Source organism: Bos javanicus, chromosome 11 (genome assembly GCF_032452875.1).
Source record: "Bos javanicus breed banteng chromosome 11, ARS-OSU_banteng_1.0, whole genome shotgun sequence".
NCBI lineage: Eukaryota > Metazoa > Chordata > Mammalia > Artiodactyla > Bovidae > Bos > Bos javanicus.
Window position 1 is genome coordinate 48,244,176 of NC_083878.1, and position 18,897 is coordinate 48,263,072.

At 40.8% G+C, this 18,897-nt stretch overlaps 1 protein-coding gene across 1 annotated transcript in view; it reads left to right on the forward strand.

The window, feature by feature from the left end:
• Positions 1–6,096, forward strand: part of CHMP3 (charged multivesicular body protein 3) — a 40,209-nt gene extending 34,113 nt beyond the window's left edge. Inside the window, exons 4-6 of the mRNA XM_061432628.1 lie at positions 456–577; positions 4,036–4,150; positions 5,564–6,096. Of these exons, the coding sequence (XP_061288612.1) occupies positions 456–577; positions 4,036–4,150; positions 5,564–5,709 (383 nt within the window). The 3' untranslated portion in view covers positions 5,710–6,096. The remainder of the gene's footprint in view (positions 1–455; positions 578–4,035; positions 4,151–5,563) is intronic.
• The last annotated feature ends 12,801 nt before the right edge of the window (positions 6,097–18,897 follow it).

An 18,897-nucleotide genomic window follows, 5' to 3' on the forward strand; every position in this document is an offset into this window, starting at 1 on the left:
ATTTTCTCTTATTTTCCTGTTGACCAGTGGCAGGTCCCTCCCAGAGCAGCTGCGATCCATCAACTGGTGTGTGGGAAGTGTTGCTTGCGTTGCCTAAAGCCTCTTTTCCAGTCTGGCCCTGGCAAGGCCTAGAGACATTCTTCTGTGTGTGACTTGTCCTGGTGTCACAGTTGTTCCTAGCTAGCTTCGTTCCCTCAGGGTCAGACTCCGGCCTTCAGGTGTGAGTCTTGGTGTGCCTGAAGAATTTGTACCTATTGGAGCCAGAGTAGCACCCAGTTTAGCAAAGTCTGCTTCGGTCAGCCAGCACAGTCATGCAGTCCACAAGCACATGAATAGCCCTGGGAGCCCGCCCACTCCCGCTGACCTTTATTAGAGCAGCCTGTGATTTGCCTGTCTGTCTTTATTCCATCCTGTGCTGCATTGTGTTGAGCGATCCTGTCATCTTTGCCTTTCAGCGGTTTTGCGAGTGGCTGGTTCCCTGCAGAAGAGCACAGAAGTGATGAAGGCCATGCAGAGTCTTGTGAAGATCCCGGAAATCCAGGCCACCATGCGGGAGCTGTCCAAAGAGATGATGAAGGTGACCTGGGGCTGACCCTGTGTCCTCTTCCAGAGCACTAGGAGTCAGCCAGCGGCAGAGCCTGGGCCAGTGTGCACGGGAGCAGACAGGTCATTGTGTTGTGGCCCGGCAGAAATGATTTTGAGGATAGAAGCTGTGGGTTTTTTTTTTTTTTTTTTAACACCAGGACAAAATACAAAACAAAACAAAAATTGTATTGGTATATATATGTATTGGCCAATTAACAATGTTGTGATAGTTTCAGGTGAAGTGAAGGGACTCAGCCATTCTTATACATATATCCATTCTATGCCACACCCGCCTCCCATCCACGCTGGCACATAACATTGAGCAGAGTTCCATGTGCTATACAATAGGTTTTTGTTTGTTATCCATTTTAAATATAGCAGTGTGTACATGACATTCCCCCCAACAACCATGAGTTCCTTTTCTTAGTCTGTTAGTCTCTCTGTGTTTTGTGAGAAAGTTCATTTGGGTCATTTCTTTTTAGATTCCACACATAAGGGATGTCATATGATATTTCTCCTTCTCTCTCTGACTGACTTCACTCAATATGACACTCTCTAGGTCCATCCATGTTACTGCAAATGGCCTTATTTCATTCTTTTAATGGCTGAGTAATATTCCATTGTATTTATGTACCACATCGTCTTTATCCAGTCCTCTGGAGGACAGAGGCTGTTAACACTGAAATTGTCTGAGCCGAGCATGGCAGAGGCTGGGTCAGATTGCCATTTTGCCTTAGAAGAAGCAATGGTATGTCTAGATCTCCAGGGGAGGTGGGTGACCCAGGAAGCAACTGTCTGTAGAGTTTGGGGAGCTCAGGATTATGGGCTCTGAGGTGAACAAGGAAACAGAAGAAAACCCAGGTTCCTCTGTTTGTACCAGAGGAGTGTTAGTGAAACAGGTGGTTCAAGACCAGGGGTTGGCAAAGTTTTTTTGTAAAGGGCTGGATAGTAAATGTATTTTTTATTTCCTGGGCCATAGGTCTCTGTTGTAACTACTCAACTCTACTTTGTAGTTTAAAAGTAGCTGTAGATAATATGTAAACAAATGAGCATGACTGTGTTCTCATAAAACATTATTTCTAAAAGTCGGCAGTGGATTGGGTTTGGCCTGTAGCTGGCTAACCCCTGTCTTAGACCAGAAAGTGAAAGTTTCTCAGTTGTGTTAGACTCTTTGTGACCCCATGGACTTAGCCCACCAGGCTCCCCTGTCCATGGGATTCTCCAGGCAAGAATACTGAAGTGGGTTGCCATTCCTTCTCCAGGGGATCTTCCCAACCCAGGGATCAAACCTAGGTCTCCTGCATTACAGGTGGATTCTTTACCATCTGAGCCACCAGGGAAGCCCAGATAAAGGAACTGAGAACCAAATAGAAAGCAGTAAACTGCTGCTGCCCCAGGACCAGGGCCTGGCAGGGACCTGCACCAGTGGCCTTTGGGTGGGGGACAGGGCTTAGGAGGGTGCTGTTACTGAGCCCCCAGCTGCCTGTGGTGCAGCACACACGCTCTCCTGGAGAGTTCTCCCGGTCACCTTGAGATGTTGGTATTTTTTTCCCCTATTTTACACAGGAGTAGGAAACTGAGTCTTCAAGTTGCCAGGTGACTTGCCTGAGTGGCCTTGGTAGGAGAGGACAGGTCTGGGGTTGGAGCACAAAGGCCTGAGCTGCACCAGAGGACTTGGTGCTAGGCAGGCCCCACCAGTGCTGCCTCACAGCTGTGAGCATGTGGCCTGAGAATCCTCGTGTGTGGCTGTGCAGAGAAGCTGCCTCCCTTCCTCCCAGGGGATTTGATGTATGAACTTGGGTTGTAAACAGGGCTCCTGGGCCCAGGAGAGGGGAACAGGAGAAGAAAGTTGATAGAAAAGAAAGGCAGCATCAAAAGCCCAGAACCCAGGTCTTTGGAAGGAGAAATCCCTGAGCAGTGATCAGGATGGAACCAGGTTAGTGGGATGTATCCTCTGAGAGTGATACGTGGGTGTCTCACCTCACATTGTGATGTCTGTCTATCTAGAGCTGGGTAACACAGTCATTCTTCGAGTGACTTCATGCCTGCTCACTGACCCATAAGCCACTGAGATCTGAGGGTGGGGTCTTGATTATAGAATCTGGAATCTCTTCCACAAAAGTTTCTAAGCACTGAAAATAATATAGCTTTGGAGGAAGGCATATATGTAGTGGATAATATTTCCTGAATTCATACAAGGATGCCTCTCCAGGTGCAAACGGAAGCCTCTGCTGGGGTCCCAGCACATCAAGGGCAAAGACACAGTCTTACTCATTCCATGAGTCCCCAGACCCAGGGCTATCTGTGGCACAAAGCAGACATTTGGTGAATGAATGGTTGCTAGCTGGATGGATGAGTAAATGAATGGCCACTTACTCCTCCAGGATGTGGAAGGCTGTTAAGAGTCAGGTTCCCCTGGGCTCTTTTAACCGAGTTAGTATGTATTGATCCAGCAGTAAGATCCATTCTCCTAGGCCAGAGGGCTCCACTTGTAACCTTGAATGTGAATTTGTTGGTTCATTTTGGTTGGGAGGAAAAGGGTCTGAGCATGGGCAGAATACAGAACTAGCTAGATTCATACATTAAGAATCACCTGAGTGGTCTGACAGCAGGACAGAGGGCTTGCTTTAAATCTGATGCCGTCAGCATGGTCGGTGAGGGTCATGCCCTGCCTGAGTGTGGTGGAGCAAGGGCTGGAGCTGCCGCACGTGATCTCATGCTCGCGTGACATTGCTCAGCGAGGGGGACCGTTGTCCGGTGTTAGAGAGCAGTTTTCTTGTGTCTGTAGTGGGGCTGTGCTCTTGAGAATGAAGTAGGTTAATTGGCTGGCGTCAGGCTGCTGGGCATGGGGCTCACTGTAGGGAGTGTGGGCACTGCCTTGTTGGGTCCAGAAATGTTGACTTATCAGTTCTCTCAGGTTTTGGTGAATTGACTGATCCTTACCAGACCCGTCAGGCTGACTCCGGGCCAGCAGCTATCACTTGGACCTGCTGAAGTACAGGCCTTTTCTGGGTTCTATGGAGCCCCACCCTGCTCTTGGTATTTGTTATCATAGTGTCTTCTGTGACTCCAGCCTACTTTGATACTGTGTCTCAACTCCTGCACTCATAGATTTGCGACATCAGGGCAAATACTTCCTGAGACAGCACCCTCTTGTCTCAGCAGGTTGTTCCCCACATGCTGCATTATCGTCCGAGTTACTCTGTGAAACTCTGCTGATAGAGGCCCCCTTCCAACCTTAGTACTAAATTTGGAGAGCAGTTTCCTTTTGGCTTTTTGCTTCCTCCAGAGAGGGCAGATGGCATGTGGTGTTTCCTGTGGCTTAGATCTGGGAAGGGTGGACTGGACTCACAGACACCAGATCTCAGTTGTTGCGCTGGGCCCTCAGGGACATCTGTGAGGAATGGATTTAACAGTTGTGGGAAGTGACATGGTTTATTCTATATTTAGGCTGGGATCATAGAAGAGATGTTAGAGGACACTTTTGAAAGCATGGACGATCAAGAAGAAATGGAAGAAGCAGCAGAAATGGAAATTGACAGAATTCTGTTTGAAATCACCGCAGGTATGACCCAAGATCCTCCCTCTTTCTCCTCTCCTTTTATGGCCATCCTTCCTGCATTCACAAGATTAACTAGTAGCTTTTTCTTCAGATTCTAACTCCCTTCCACATTTCTTACTTTATTTTTAAAATTTTCATTTATTTTATATTTAGCTGTGCTTGGTTTTTGTTGATGCCCACAGGCTTTTCTCTAGTTGCGGCAAGCACGGGGCCTCTCTAGTTGTGGTGTGTGGGCTTCTCATTGTGGTGGCTTCTCTTGTGGAGCATGGGCTCTAGGGCACACAGGCTGTAGTAGTTGTGGCACAAGAGCTCGGTGGTTGTGGCTTCTGGGCCCTAGAGCACAGGCTCAGTAGTTGTGGTGCACAGGCTTAGTTGCTCTGCAGCATGTGGGATCCTCCTAGACCTGTGTCTCCTTGATTGGCAGTCAGATTCTTTACCAGATTTCTTTACTGAGCCACCTGGGAAGCCCCTACATTTCTTACTTTAGATTATGCAAGTTATTACTTGAAAAACAAGTATAATATCTATAACCATATTTTATAAAATACAAAGATAAAGAAGTTTTTGGTCCTGTATTCTGCTGTCAGGCGCTTAATCTAGTATAGACTTTCTTGAAAGCAGTTTGGCAGTAGCAAAGCTCTTTAACTCACAGATTGGCTTCTGGGAACTTATTCTAGTAATTTAAGATTTAGCTCAAGGATGTCTGTAGTATTATTGATAATATTGAAAAGTTTGAAACAAGCTAAGTGCCTAATAATAGAATATTGGTTAAGCCCATTGTGTTACATCTACGGTAATGGAATATGTCATAGTTGTTACACAGAGATGTATTTATTGACATGGAAAGATGTTCATAATATGCGAAGAGAGCACTGTTACTGAAATACACTATTGTTTAAAAAAACACATCTATTGAAAAAGTCTAGCAGGGGGATAAATAAAAATAATAGTTATCTATGAGGGATGGTTCATAAGCTTTTAAACTGTATTTTCACTTCTAGACTTTCTGAGTTTTATGTTTAATAACAAAACTCACTAGATTTAATTTTTATTTGTTTTCAACTATTGGGGGAATGAAGGCTACAAGAAAATGTTTTGTAATGATTTAGAAACAATTTAGTTTTACTGAGAGAGAATATTTAACATCTTCATGAATCTTGAAAATTAAGTATGCACTAGTGTTTAGGGATTTAGATCAAGAGGTTCAGAATCAAAATTCTTAAAATCTTTAGTTACTGTGACTTTGATATTAGAAGTTGGTGTTTGTGCACATTTGTCATAGTAGCCCCACCAAAACAGCTGTTTTGTTGCTCCTATTCTGTTCTTGTCAAAATGAACCAGGTATGAAGGACAGAGAAAATGAGGGACCGCTGCTTAAGCTGATGTTGTGTTGACCTGTGTACTGTTTCTTTACAGGGGCCTTAGGCAAAGCACCTAGTAAGGTGACGGACGCCCTCCCGGAGCCTGAACCTTTAGGAGCGATGGCTGCATCAGAAGATGAGGAGGAGGAGGAAGAGGCCCTTGAGGCCATGCAGTCCCGTCTGGCCACACTCCGCAGCTAGGGCACCCTAGCCGGCCGCAGGCTTTCCTCCTGGCCCCGTCACCGGGCGCACACTCCTTGAAGCCTCTGCCATTTCTGTGTCTCTTGCACTACACCTCTGGGTGAGACACTGCGTTCTGGAGAAGGTTCTCTGCTACTCTCTCTTCTCTCTCTGCAGAGGCTTGGGATTCAGTGAGATAGTTCTTGAGAGGTGGTGTAATAAATGCATCATTTTCAGGAGTATAAATAGAAGTTATCTTTTTAGGGGATGAGGGCAAAGAAGTCTTGTCTTCTCACAATGCACTTCAGAGAATAGAATTGATTGCTTGAATGTTGAGGACTCTGTACTTTCTTTTTTTGGTCTGCAAAACACTATATAAATGGATTTTAATAAATTTCTGCTTTAACACTTGGTCTTATCATAGATTGTCAGGTGCAGTGAACTTGCAAGGTGTCTCTTAGCCCAAATTATGTCCTGTGTCGGCCATGAAAAGAGGTGTTACAGCAGGGCATGTGGGACTCGGAAGCTCAGTGGAAGGCACTTCTGCTCAGTGGACGCTGCTCCTCAGCCTCCACAAGGTGCTGTGCCAGCTACTCTTCCTGTGTTTGTCAGCTTTGTATAAGCAAAAGGATGCCTGGGAATTGTGACCCCTTGTTTTGGGGGCTGGGTGGCTATATTACATTGACCTGAGGCAGGTGTATGTGTCTGCAGCTTTTTCCTTCCCACTGCAGATTGTGGACAGCAGTGGGGTTAGGCCTCTCTCACCCTCTGATTGCCTTCTCCTGTGTTAAGCTGGTTGTCTTGGATGTGTGGGATATGAGCATACATATCAGTGCTTTCTCAAAGCCAGGAGCTGACCAATGAGAAGGGCATGGTGCAGTTATGCAGTGTAAACGATTCACACATTTCTAAGTGACGTTTTTAAATCATTCAGCAGTAGCGACTTATATTTGTGTGGGCCTGACAGTTTACAAAGCTGTTGAACATATGTGATCATTCAGTCTTCACAAATTAGGAAAACACCTCAGCTTGCTGAAGTGACATACTCTAAATCATAAAATGGCAGAACTGGGGTTCAACCCAAATCCCTCTGGCCCATGTCTGATGTGCCCTACACAGGTAAGGAAAAAAACCCAGCCACTGTCCCCCCAGGTCAGTTTCCGTAGGTTGTGTGGAGAAATGCGAATGTATTGGACGTGCTGCAGTGAGGACCTTTTCCTCTCATCCTGCGAAATGGGACTCTCCAATCCAAGGCACTGTCCTCTTACTCTTGATCTCATCTTCAGGATGCAGTTCAGTTTTTAAGTAAACTTCTTTTGAAAGAAGTTTTAGATTCAGAGCAAAATTGAGCAGAAAAGAGAGTTCCCATAAATACCTCTTGCCCTGACACATGTAGTCTCCCACTTATATGTGTATATATACACATCCCAGAAGTATGTGTATTCCTGGAATCCTACAGTATGTAGCCCTTTAAGATTGCCTTCTTACATTTAGTAATATGCATGTAAGTTTCCTCCATGTCTTTTTCATGGCTTGATAGGTCCTTTTTAGTGCTGAATTATATTTCATTGCTCACAGGTACTACACTATACATTCACCTGTGGAAGGACATTTTGGTCGCTCCAAAGTTTTAGCAGCTGTGAATAAAGCCATACATGTCTGTGTGCGGTCTTTGTGTAGACATACATTTCACTCATTTAGGTGAATAACAAGGAGCACAATTGCTGGATCATATGGTAAGAGTATGTCTGGTTCTGTAAAAAGCTGACAGTTCCAAAGTGGCGGTATTGTTTTGCATTCCCACCAGCAGTGATGAGAGTTCCTACTGCTCCACGTCCTCACCAGCATTTGATGTTGTGTTTTGCATTTTGACTGTCCTAGTAAGTGTGAAACAGAATCTTGTTTTAATTTGCATTTACCTGAAGATATATGATGTTGAACATCTTTTTATACACTTTTTTGCCATATGTATATATTCTTTGGTGAGATATTTGTTTAGAACTTTTGTCCATTTTTAATTGGGTTGTTCATTTTCTTATTGCTGAGGTTTAAGAGTTCTTTGTATACTATGGATAATAGTCCTTTATCAGAAATATCCTTTGCAAATGTTTTCTCCCAGTCTGTGGCTTGTTTTCTAATTCTCTTCATGCTTTTCTCACCGAGCAGTTTTTAGTATTAATGAAGTCCGTCTTACCGGTTATTTCATGATAGTGCCTTTGATGTTGGATCTTAAAAGTCACTGCCATACCCAAGGTCACTTAGATTTTCTGTGTTATTTTATTAGTAGTCTTACAGTTTTGTATTTTACATTTGGGGTTCCCAGGTGGCTCATTGGTGAAGAATCTGCCTGCCAATGCAGGAGACACAGGTTTGATCCCTGGGTTGGGCAGATCTCCCAAAGGAGGAAATGGCAACCCACTGCAGTATGCTTGCTGGGATAATCCCATGGACAAAGGAGCCTGGTGGGCTATAGTACATGGGGTCGCAAAGAGTTGGACATGACTGAATGACTGAGCATGCATGCACTATGATCTGTGATTAATTCTTATAAAGCATGTAAGGTCTGTGTCTAGATTTATTTCTTTGCATGTCCAGTTATTCCAGCCCTGTTTATTGAAAAGATGGTCTTTGCTGCAGTGTACTACCCTCACTACTTCATCAGAGATCCATTGACTGCATTTATGGGGGCCTATTGCAGGGCTCTCTGTTCTGTTCCATTGATACATTTGCCTATTATTTTGCCAGTACCACACTGTCTTGATTACTGTAGCTTTATAAGTAAGTCATGAGGTCAGGTAGCATCAGTCCTCCAACTTTGTTCTTCAGCATTGTATTGTCTGTTCTGGGTCTCTTGCCTCTCTAAACAAACTTTAGAATTCATGTGTCAATATGCACAAAATAACTTGCTGGGATTTTGATTAGGATTGCTTTGAATCTACAAGTGAAGTCGAGAGGAACCAACACATTGGCAGGATAGTTTTATGACTGCATTTATCTGGCTGATTTATTCACGGAGTGATTTTGGAACTAAGGAATGCTCATAATCTCTTGAGCACTTTTGTTCTTATGTGGATAATCAGAGTTTATCCAGGTGCATGGATGGATAGAATAATGACAACCACTCTTTCAGCGATTCAAATAAAATGATCTAAATATAGGGTTGGTTTGTTTTAATTGTTTGAGGGTTTTACTCCATTCCTATTTTCAGGCTAAGGAGAAAGCACTGTTGGCTCATTATTAGGCCACACATCCCATTTTCCCCCAGTACTCTGTTGGGTATCAGATATTCTTCTGGCCCGTCAAAGTCAACACCTGCAATAAAAGTTTTCCTCTAAACCTCAAGCCCTTGACTTAGTTCCAGCACCAGCTCCTACTTGCCCCACCCTAAACACAGATGATTCTACTTGGTGCCCCCCCCCAAAAAAATTTCAAGGGTACTCAGAATAGCATTCTACACCACCAATTCATTTGTTTTGTTTTCTTCTCAAACACAGCTTACTCTTTAAAAATCACTGTCCAGCTTGTGGTGATCACCCAGCAGTTCACTCGAGGCAGATTATAACTTGACTTTCTCTGTCCCTGCCCATTCTCCCTATATTGTCTGCCAGAGACGACTTCCTGAGCGCCCTTGCCAGTTGTACAGCTCACATGGCCTTAGGCCCTCTTTCTTGTCTGATATATTTACAGGTATGTCTTAGAACTCCTGGAGAGAAGGGGTCATGACTTCTCTTTGTTCCAAAAGAGTACTAGTCTTGTCTGCCTCTGCACCTCTCCCCAAAATCCAGCCCCATAACTGTATTTATGGAAGCAACTGTGAAAAATCAAAGCTTTAAAAAATTGGACCATTTTTCTTGTCCTACCCTGGTGACAAATGCCCTTCAAAAGCTATTCTGTATTACCAGTAAGAAAGATTCTTAAGTGAAAATAAACTTGGGAAATGCTTGGTTGAAATAAATATAAAGTAGGCTTTAACTTTTCTTAGCCTTTCATGTGCTTTTACCAAATTTATTTAACCAAGCACTTTTCTTTTGAGATGCCAGAATGAACACTGCTTGGCCACTGAGCCATTTCAGAAATTCAAGTCTAAACCACAGTAGGGAAATACCTTTTCTTAAGCTATGGGAGTTCTCATTTACAAATAATTATATTTATGTAATATATGTACAGAATTATGTCAGCAAAATGGAGGAGTAGACAGTTTCAAACCCATATCCTTCCAAAGAAACATTGAAAAAGGCCCAGAAACTGTCAGAACTCGAAAACGAAGGTTTACAACAACCAACAAAATATTAAGGAAAAAGAAAAAACAGAAAGCTTTGTGGCATTTTTATTTGCCCTTGGCAAAACTCTGTCACAGTTTGGCAGCATCTTGAAGACAGCAGCCCACGTTTTCAAATGTGAGACCCTGGCCCCTAGTTCCAGAAAAAGAGAAGAGGACCTTATTCACAAATTACTGTGTTTGGCCCAATCTAAGGGCCACCCTGAAGGAATAACACAAGGTGCCGATCTCTGGTTTGCCTATCTTGGAATTTATCCAGGGTGGAAGAGCATCAAGTATTGTTTGAAAAAATGTTATGGGTTTTTTTTTTTTTTGTTTTGATTTTAATGTGCAGTCACCTGGGGCAAAATTTTTCAGCTGAAACGTACAAGAGACTGCTCAAAACCTGGGAGGAAAAGCCAGGGAGACGTTTTTTGTTGTTGGTTGTTTGTTTTTTTTTTATATTAGTGCATTCAACAACAACTGGGTATACTGGGGAATTTAGAAAGCCAGGATAGGAATTATGCTCAGAAAAGACCTGAAAAGACCCCTAGGTCTAGGCTTGGTGCATTCAGAAAGTGAAGGTTGAGTTAGAACCATAAATGGTCTGGCTAAGTGGTAAAGAGTATCCAAGCACACAGCCAATCCATAGAAGACCCGAACAGGTATTTTTGTTTGTTTTTTAAGTTTCTGGCATTCAAGGAGATCTCTGTTAAAATACTGGCTGAACACAGCTAAGCCTTCAGAAACTCAGAACAGAAAATCCTGGGGAAGTGAAAGATTCTGATTTTCAGTATTATTCAGGAATATTTAAATGTCCTGTTTTGAACAATAAAATTATAATGCATACAAAGAAATTTGGAAGTATGGCTCATTCAAAGGAAAAAAAAAATTTACACAAACCATCCCCGAGGAAGCCCAGACATCACACTAGACAAAGACTTTAAACCAACTGTCTCAGGTATGCTCAAGCAGTAAAGAAAACCAGGAAAATAATATATGAACAAAATGAGAATATCAATAGAGAAATTATAAAAAGGAACCACATAGAAATTCTGGAGCTGAAAAGCACAATAACATGAAAAAATACACTAAAGGGGTTCAGCATATTTGAGGAAGCAGAAGAAAAGTAAACTTGAATATAAAAAAACTGAAATAATCCAGTCTGAGAAGCAGAAAGAAAAATGAAGTGCACACAGCTCAAGGGATTTGTGGGAGACCATCAACTCACCAACATGTGCATTATAGGAGAACCAGAAGGATAAGAGAGAGAGGAGCAAAAAGAATATTTGAAGAAATGATGACTTAAAACCTCCCATATCTGAATTAATCTGTACATGCAAATAGCTCAACAAATTCCAAGTAAGACAAAAATCAAAGGGATCCACACTAAAACATTATAGTCCAGTTGTTGAACAATAAAGACAGAATCGTAAAAGCAGCATAAGAGAAGCAACTCCTCACATACTAGAGATCTTCAATAAGATTAACAGCCAGTTTCTCATTGGATACCAGGGAAGCCAGAAACAGTTGAGTGACATATTTAACATACGGAAAGCAAAAATTGTCAATGAAGAGTATCATAAAAAGCAAACTTTAAGAATGAAGGAGGAAATAAGATATGCCCTGCTTTAAAACATAAAAAGCTAAAGGGGTTCATTACTAGTAGAACTGCCCTACATGAAATGCTAAAGAAAGTTTTTCTGGCTGTAATGAAGACACTAGATAGTAACTTAAAGCCATAAGCAAAAAAATAACACCAGTAAAGGAAACTACATTGGTAAAAGCCAGTACTGTACTTTTGGGTTTGTAATTCCTCTTTTTTCTTATAAAGGTTAAAAGCAGATGCATACAAATATACATTCATGTTAAGGGACACACAATGTATAGAATCTGTGTCAAAACAATATAAAGAGGGAGTGACTGAGATGTATAAGAGTAGAGATTTTGTATACTATTGAAACAAAATTGATATTATTCAAACTTGGTCATTGTAACTTTAAGATGTTAATTATAATCACTAAGGTAACTACTGAGATTAAAAGAAAAGGAAAGAAAATTTCAACTAAATGTGAAAAAAGGCAATAATGGAAAAACTAAACAAAAAATATATACAAAAACAAACAGGTAAACAGCTAAGTCCTTCCTTATTAGTAATATAAATGGATTAAAAGGAGATCAGTCCTGGGTGTTCATTGGAAGGACTGATGCTGAAGCTGAAACTCCAATACTTTGGCCACCTGATGCGAAGAGTTGACTCATTGGAAAAGACCTTGATGCTGGGAGGGATTGGGGGCAGGAGGAGAAGGGGACGACAGAGGATAAGATGGCGGGATGGCATCATCGACTCTATGGACATGAGTCTGAGTGAACTCCGGGAGTTGGTGATGGACAGGGAGGCCTGGAGTGCTGCAATTCATGGGGTCGCAAAGAGTCGGACACGACTGAGCAACTGAACTGAACTGAACTGAAACCCCAAGTAAAAGGCAAGAGATTGGAAGAACAAATAACATAATCCATCTATATGCTGATTCATTTTAGGTACTGTACAAAGATACAAAATATTGAAAGTAAAAAGATGGGAAAAGATATCGCATAGGAATAGTAATTGAAAAAGAAGTAGGATGTCTATGTTTATCAGATGGGCTTCCCTTGTGGCTCAGCTGGTAAAGAATCTGCTTGCAATATGGGAGACCTGGGTTGGGAAGATCCTCGGGAGAAAGGAAAGGCTATCTACTCCAGTATTCTGGCCTGGAGAATTCCAGGGACTGTATAGTCCATGGAGTTGCAAAGAGTTGGACATGACTGAGCAACTTTCACTTTCATGTTTATCAGATAAAATAGATTTTAAGTTTAAAAAGATTACAAGATACAAAGGAGAACCTTAAATATTGACAAAAGGGTCAATCTGTCAAGAGGATATAACAATTACATGTGCACCTAATAATAGAGCCCCAAGATACATGAAGCAAAGATTGCCAGAAATGAAGAGAGCAATAGACAATTCTGCAATAGTAGAACTTTCAATAATGAACAGAACATCCAAGCATAAAATCAATAAGGAAACAGAAGAACTGAAAACACTATGTACCAATTTGATATATACAGAATACTATACCCCAAAACAGCAGAATACACATTGTTCTCAAATGGAATATTCTCCAGGAAAAACCCATATGTAAGGCCACAAAACAAGTCTCAAGAAATTTTAAATTATACTAAATTTAAACTGAAATTATACTAAATATCTTTTCTGACAACAAAAGATGAAACTAGAAATCAGTAACAGAGGGAAACTAGAAAACTCACCAATAAGTGAAAATGAAAATCAAAAAATTAAAAGAACTACTACTTGATCCAGCGCTTATATTTCTGGGTATTTATCTGAAGAAAAGGGAAACACTAATGCAACAATATATGCATGCCCAAGTTCACTGCAGCATTATTTACAATAATCAAGATACAGAAACAACCAAAAAAGAAAAAGGTCACAAAAAAGACAAGGACACTTCCTTTTGCTATTTTTATTCAACATGGAACTAGAAGTTCTAGCCAGAGCAATTAGGCAAGAAAAAGAATTTAAAGGCACCCAGATTGAAAAGGAAGATGTAAAATTGTCCCTATTCATAGATGACACGATCTTATATGTAGAAAACTCAAGATTACACACACACACACACACACACACACACACTGTTAGATACAAATCTGGCAAATCATAGTTTAGCCTTACCTACCTTGAATGTGCTCAGAACACATTAAACCAGAGTTAAGCAAAATCATCTAACCTAAGCCTATTTTATAATAAAGTATTGAAGGCTGAGCACTGAAGAATTGATGCTTTTGAACTGTGGTGCTGGAGAAGACTCTTGAGAGTCCACTGGACAGCAAGGAGATCAAACCAGTCAATCCTAAAGGAAATCAATCCTGAATATTTGTTGGAAGGACTGATGTTGAACCTGAAGCTCCAATAGTTTGTTCACTTAATGTGACAGCCAACTCACTGGAAAAAGACCCTGATGCTAGGAAAAATTGAGGGCAGGAGGAGAAGGGATGACAGAGGATGAGATAGTTGGATGGCATCATTGACTCAATGGACATGAGTTTGAGCAAACTCTGCAAGAGAGTGAAGGACAGGGAAGCCCGGCATGCTGCAGTCCATGGGGTTGCAAGGAGTAGGAACACAACTGAGCAACTGAACAACAATTGAATCTTATATAACTAATTGAACACTGTACTGAAAGTGAAAAGCAGAATGGCTGTATGGGTAACACCGTTAGTGCTCACAGCTGAAAGCACACTGGGTCTGAAGAATGTTCAAAGCATCAAACTAAAATTAATTGCTGGATGATGATGCTACAGGGTCATCAGTCTTTCTATGAGGCTTGAGAATAGCTGGAAGGAGGAACTGGGGTACAGACCCTTGGTTTAGCAGATACAGTGTTCTTCAGGAAGATAAGTAGCTTTGCAGTTTTTCTTCTCTATGGCAAGCAAGAGCTTCCTGAACCTACCTGCCAGGTCTTGCCAATCTCTTATAATTAACAACCATTTCTAACATCTGTACACCACTGGTGATAGTAGCAAACACCTCTGCTAAGTTTCTTTGCTGTGAACTTTTTTGGCGTCTCAGATAGAACTGTTCTTCCTCACCTCAACTTCTTTCTCCAGTTCAATCAGCTCTTCAGTGGAAGGCTCTTCAGCCTCAATGCCAATGGTACTGCAAGTTTTCTTATTATGGTGATAATGGGAAGTGTATTCTTATTCAGATTTCTGAATGCTCTAGGGTTTCTTAAATGGTACATTAGGAAAGACTTTAATTTGAACCCTGCAACATTTCCACCCAAAAACTTAAATGGTCTCTGAATGCCTTGAATACGGGCATTGTATTGAACTCTTGAATGTATGTATGTCCTGACATACAGTTCTTGAATAAGCTTGTTTCATCAATATTAACTTTTTCTTCTGGCAATTTTTAAAAAAATATTTATTTATTTGGCTGCAAGGGGTCTCAGTTGCAGCCATGGGATGTTCACTGCGTCACTCAGGATCTTTTGTTGCAGCACAAGGACTCTCTAGTTGTGTGTGGACTCAGTAGTTGTGGTCTGTGGACTTAGTTGCTCCGTGAGATGTGGGATAAGTTCCCCAACCAGGGATTGAACCTGCGTCCCTGGCATTGCAATGTGGATTCTGAACTGCTGGACCACCAGGGAAGTCTCTCTGGTGAGTATTTCTCACCCATAATTGTCCTATATAGCTCTTCCTTCAAATCATCAGCATCTTTTAGCGTCAGTGCTGCATCACTGCTGAATTTCACACTATGAAAATCATGATGCCCTTTGAAGCTCTGAAACCTAGCACAAGTTGCTATAAACACTTAGGTATAAAGAGTGAATCGAAAAGCCTTCTTACCTTAGCCTAGGGCATCGTTGGCTAAGTGGTATAGCACGTGACAATTTTTCAGTATCATCATTAGACCAGCTCTTTTGTGATGACAGTGTGTTTAATTGATGCTATTCACTGCATCAGATTCACTTCTTAACCTTTAAAATAGTTGAGATCATCAATGGAAATTCCTAACTCATGTGCAGTGACCATTACTGACTGGCTTGCTGCCTTTGTGCTGGGCAATTATCCTGAGTTTTATCTCAAGAGTAATTGCCTTCTTCTTTTTCCCACTAGAAGCAGCAGATGCAGATGGGCATTTTGTAGACATCACAGGATGCAAAAACACAAACCAAGGTACATTTTAAAAAACGCCAGCAACACAGTACACTGAAGAGTATTGGTTGTTTACCCTTGAGGTCATATGGCTGACAGGGAGCTGTCAACATCCATTTCTAATGAAAGCTCTCAAAAGTGAATGTAGAGGGAATGTACCTGAATATATATCGTGTCACATATTACAAGGCCAGAGCTAACATAAAACATACAAAAAATATAAATGATAAAATCTGAAGTTTTAGATGTTGAAAAAATTGAAATCTATAGTTAAAATCTTTCAACTGCATGTTTTCACTGATGAAATGCTTCTACTACACATTTTAGAAATATTACTATACATTTAAATTTGTAAATTCCTATCAAAGCACTGTTGTAAACTGAACTGATTTTTGAAGGTTGTATTTTTATTATTGTTTCAACTATCTAATTTCTTTCTGATTTCTTCTTGGTCATTCATTTACTTGAAAGTATGTTGCTTAATTTTTCAACATTTGAGGATTTTGTAGTTATTTCCATAGTCATCATAGAACATATTATTTTTTAATATTTAGTTGGCTGTGCCAGGTCTTAGTTGCAACATGTAGGATCTTCAGTTGCAGCTTGCAAACTCTTACTGTGGCCTGGGGGATCCAGGTACCTGACCAGGGATCAAACCCAGGCCCCCTGCCTTGGGAGTGCAGCGTCTTAACCACTAGACCACCAGGGAAGTCCCTATCCCCCACTTTCTGAAAGTCTGCTTTACACTATTTCACATTTATGAAATACCTATGTTAGTACCTGTTTTTGCTAATGGAAAGAAATCTGAAGAGGATTTTTTGTTTTTACAAAAAAAAAAAAAAAGGCAAAACGTGAAAACAGCATTCAGGGTTTTGTTTTGCAACAAGCTGGAACAGTGGCAGCATACACGCTGAGCCATGAAAGTGGCATTGCCATGCTCCTTTACACAAAACTACACTCGGCGTCAGGGCGCCACAGCTATGAGCTGTGTCTGTGGCACCTGTGCCTGATGTCGACTTTGTGTGTCCGTTAGCAAGATGTGTCCTAAGGTACCTGCTTCTACGCGTGTGAAAGGTTTCACAGGAAACAAACCTCTTTTCAAACAGTGGGGGAAACCTGTACTTAGAAAAGGCATACTTGTTCCTTCTACCTTTTTCATCAACTGAAAATAAGAATGTCATTTTCTCATTCGACTCCACAGGTTTTTCCTACTTGGAGTTAATTTTTATTTTGGTTTAAAGATACATAAAAAAACTGATGATTTTAATCATTTTTAAGTGTACAATTCAGTGGTAGTAAGGACATTCACAATGTTGTACAACCATCACCACCATTCATCCCCAGAATTTTTTCATCATCCCAAACAGAAACTCTGTGTCCATTAAACAGTAACTTCCACTTCCGCTTCCTCTCAGCCCCAGGACCCATCACCGTACTTCCTGCTCTATTCTAGGAGTATGACTGTTCCTCATTATAAGAGGATCATATAGGATCTCGTTCTGTGTGTCTGCCGTTATCTCACTTAGCATATTTTCAAGACTCGTCCATGTTGTAGCAGGTGTGAGAATTTCTTTCAAGACTGAAAAATATTCCACTGTATATAAATGCCTCTTTGCTTATCTGTTCATCTGTTGGGTTGTCTCCACTTTTGGCTCTTGTGAATAATGCTGCTGTGAACATGAGTGTACCAGTATCTGCTTGAATCCTTGCTTTTGATTCTTTTGAGTTTAAACGTAGGAGTGGAGTTGCTGGATCATATGTTAATTCTATGTTTAAGAGGAACTTTATCCAGATTTACGAAAATACTGTTAAAATTGCTTAAGGTTATCCAGGAATTTACAACTTCCCTTGTACACCATTTTTTCTTGCATAATGATGTGGGTTTTCTTTCCTGAGAAATTCTGGCTGTTATCTGAAAATGTCAGTAATGAACAAGGAAAATAATTTTTAGGGGTCTAGACTTAACCCATCCCTCACCAATCTCTTGATTCTCTGACTTATTGTCAAACCTGTACTTTTCTGTGTCTGCTAAGTAAATATTTCTCTATAGTTCCCTGTTACTCAACCCTGAACTGTATCTTTTTACCAATCTTTTGGTTTGTAAAAGATCTTTTTTCTGCTTCTTAACTCATGTGCTGAATTTCTAATTTTAATGTCTCATTTCTGTATTCAGCTTCTTTCCCAATCTGGTCATTTATGGCAACCTCATTCTTTTATCATATCCCCATACACCCATTTCTTCACGCATACTAAATGTTTCAGAATATAAAGTACTGGATCATTCCAGAATTTACAAACATTGCAGGTTTAATATAGCAGTTTGCAGGTTTGCATTGACTCTTGCTCATGGGAGCTTTCAATTTTTTTATTTGTGGGCATCTGATTATAAGTAATAAGTCCTTGGAATTATCTTTGGGATTCCTTTGAGGTCTGGCTTGATGGTGATTTCTTCAGTAGAGAATTCAACTTTTCATCTTCTTTTGGCTATTGGGGATTTCTAACCAACAGTGCCAATTCTAGATCCAAAACTGTATAAAGGAGCTTCTGGTAAGACGTTCCCAAGGAAGATGTTTCCCACTAATAGATATTTCCATTTATTCTTTTCAGAAAACTTTATGTTTTTGAAAGTTCATCCATTAAAGATTTTGGCTTGAGGTGGGTTGGCATTAGGTATGCATCTTTGACTTACCACTCTGAGCTCACAGGTAAAAACCCAGGCTCCAGGCCTTGTCTATGTTACTTGATTTCAATTTAATCATTTTAGTACAGCTAGAGCTGTTTACAAAAATCAACAAGGTATAGAAAACTGGCTTCTTTATGAATTTCCTTTCTTCATAGAGATGATTATTTTTGATACTACAGTTTTAAAACTTCTAATAATTTCATTTTCTTTTGTGAACTCTTGAATTATAAAGGGTCAGAAGAGAGACAAAGTGTTTTGACCTCTTAACTTTTTAGAATCATTTAGCTAGTCACCATTTGGTTTTTTGGTTAATTTTCATTTCTAAAGGTAGTTAATCAGTGGTGTTTCTTTACAAAAATGTGACAGGAGTTTCCACTTGGCTGGGGAGGAACTTGTTTCCATGTGAGCACTGTAATACCCATTCAGAAATCACTATAACATCGAATTTCTGTGCTTTTAGGATGACTTCCTGGTGTAAACTCTTACACCCATTAATACTGATGAAATGTGTGTTGACTCTGCAACCAGAGAATAATGCCAATAAACTGAG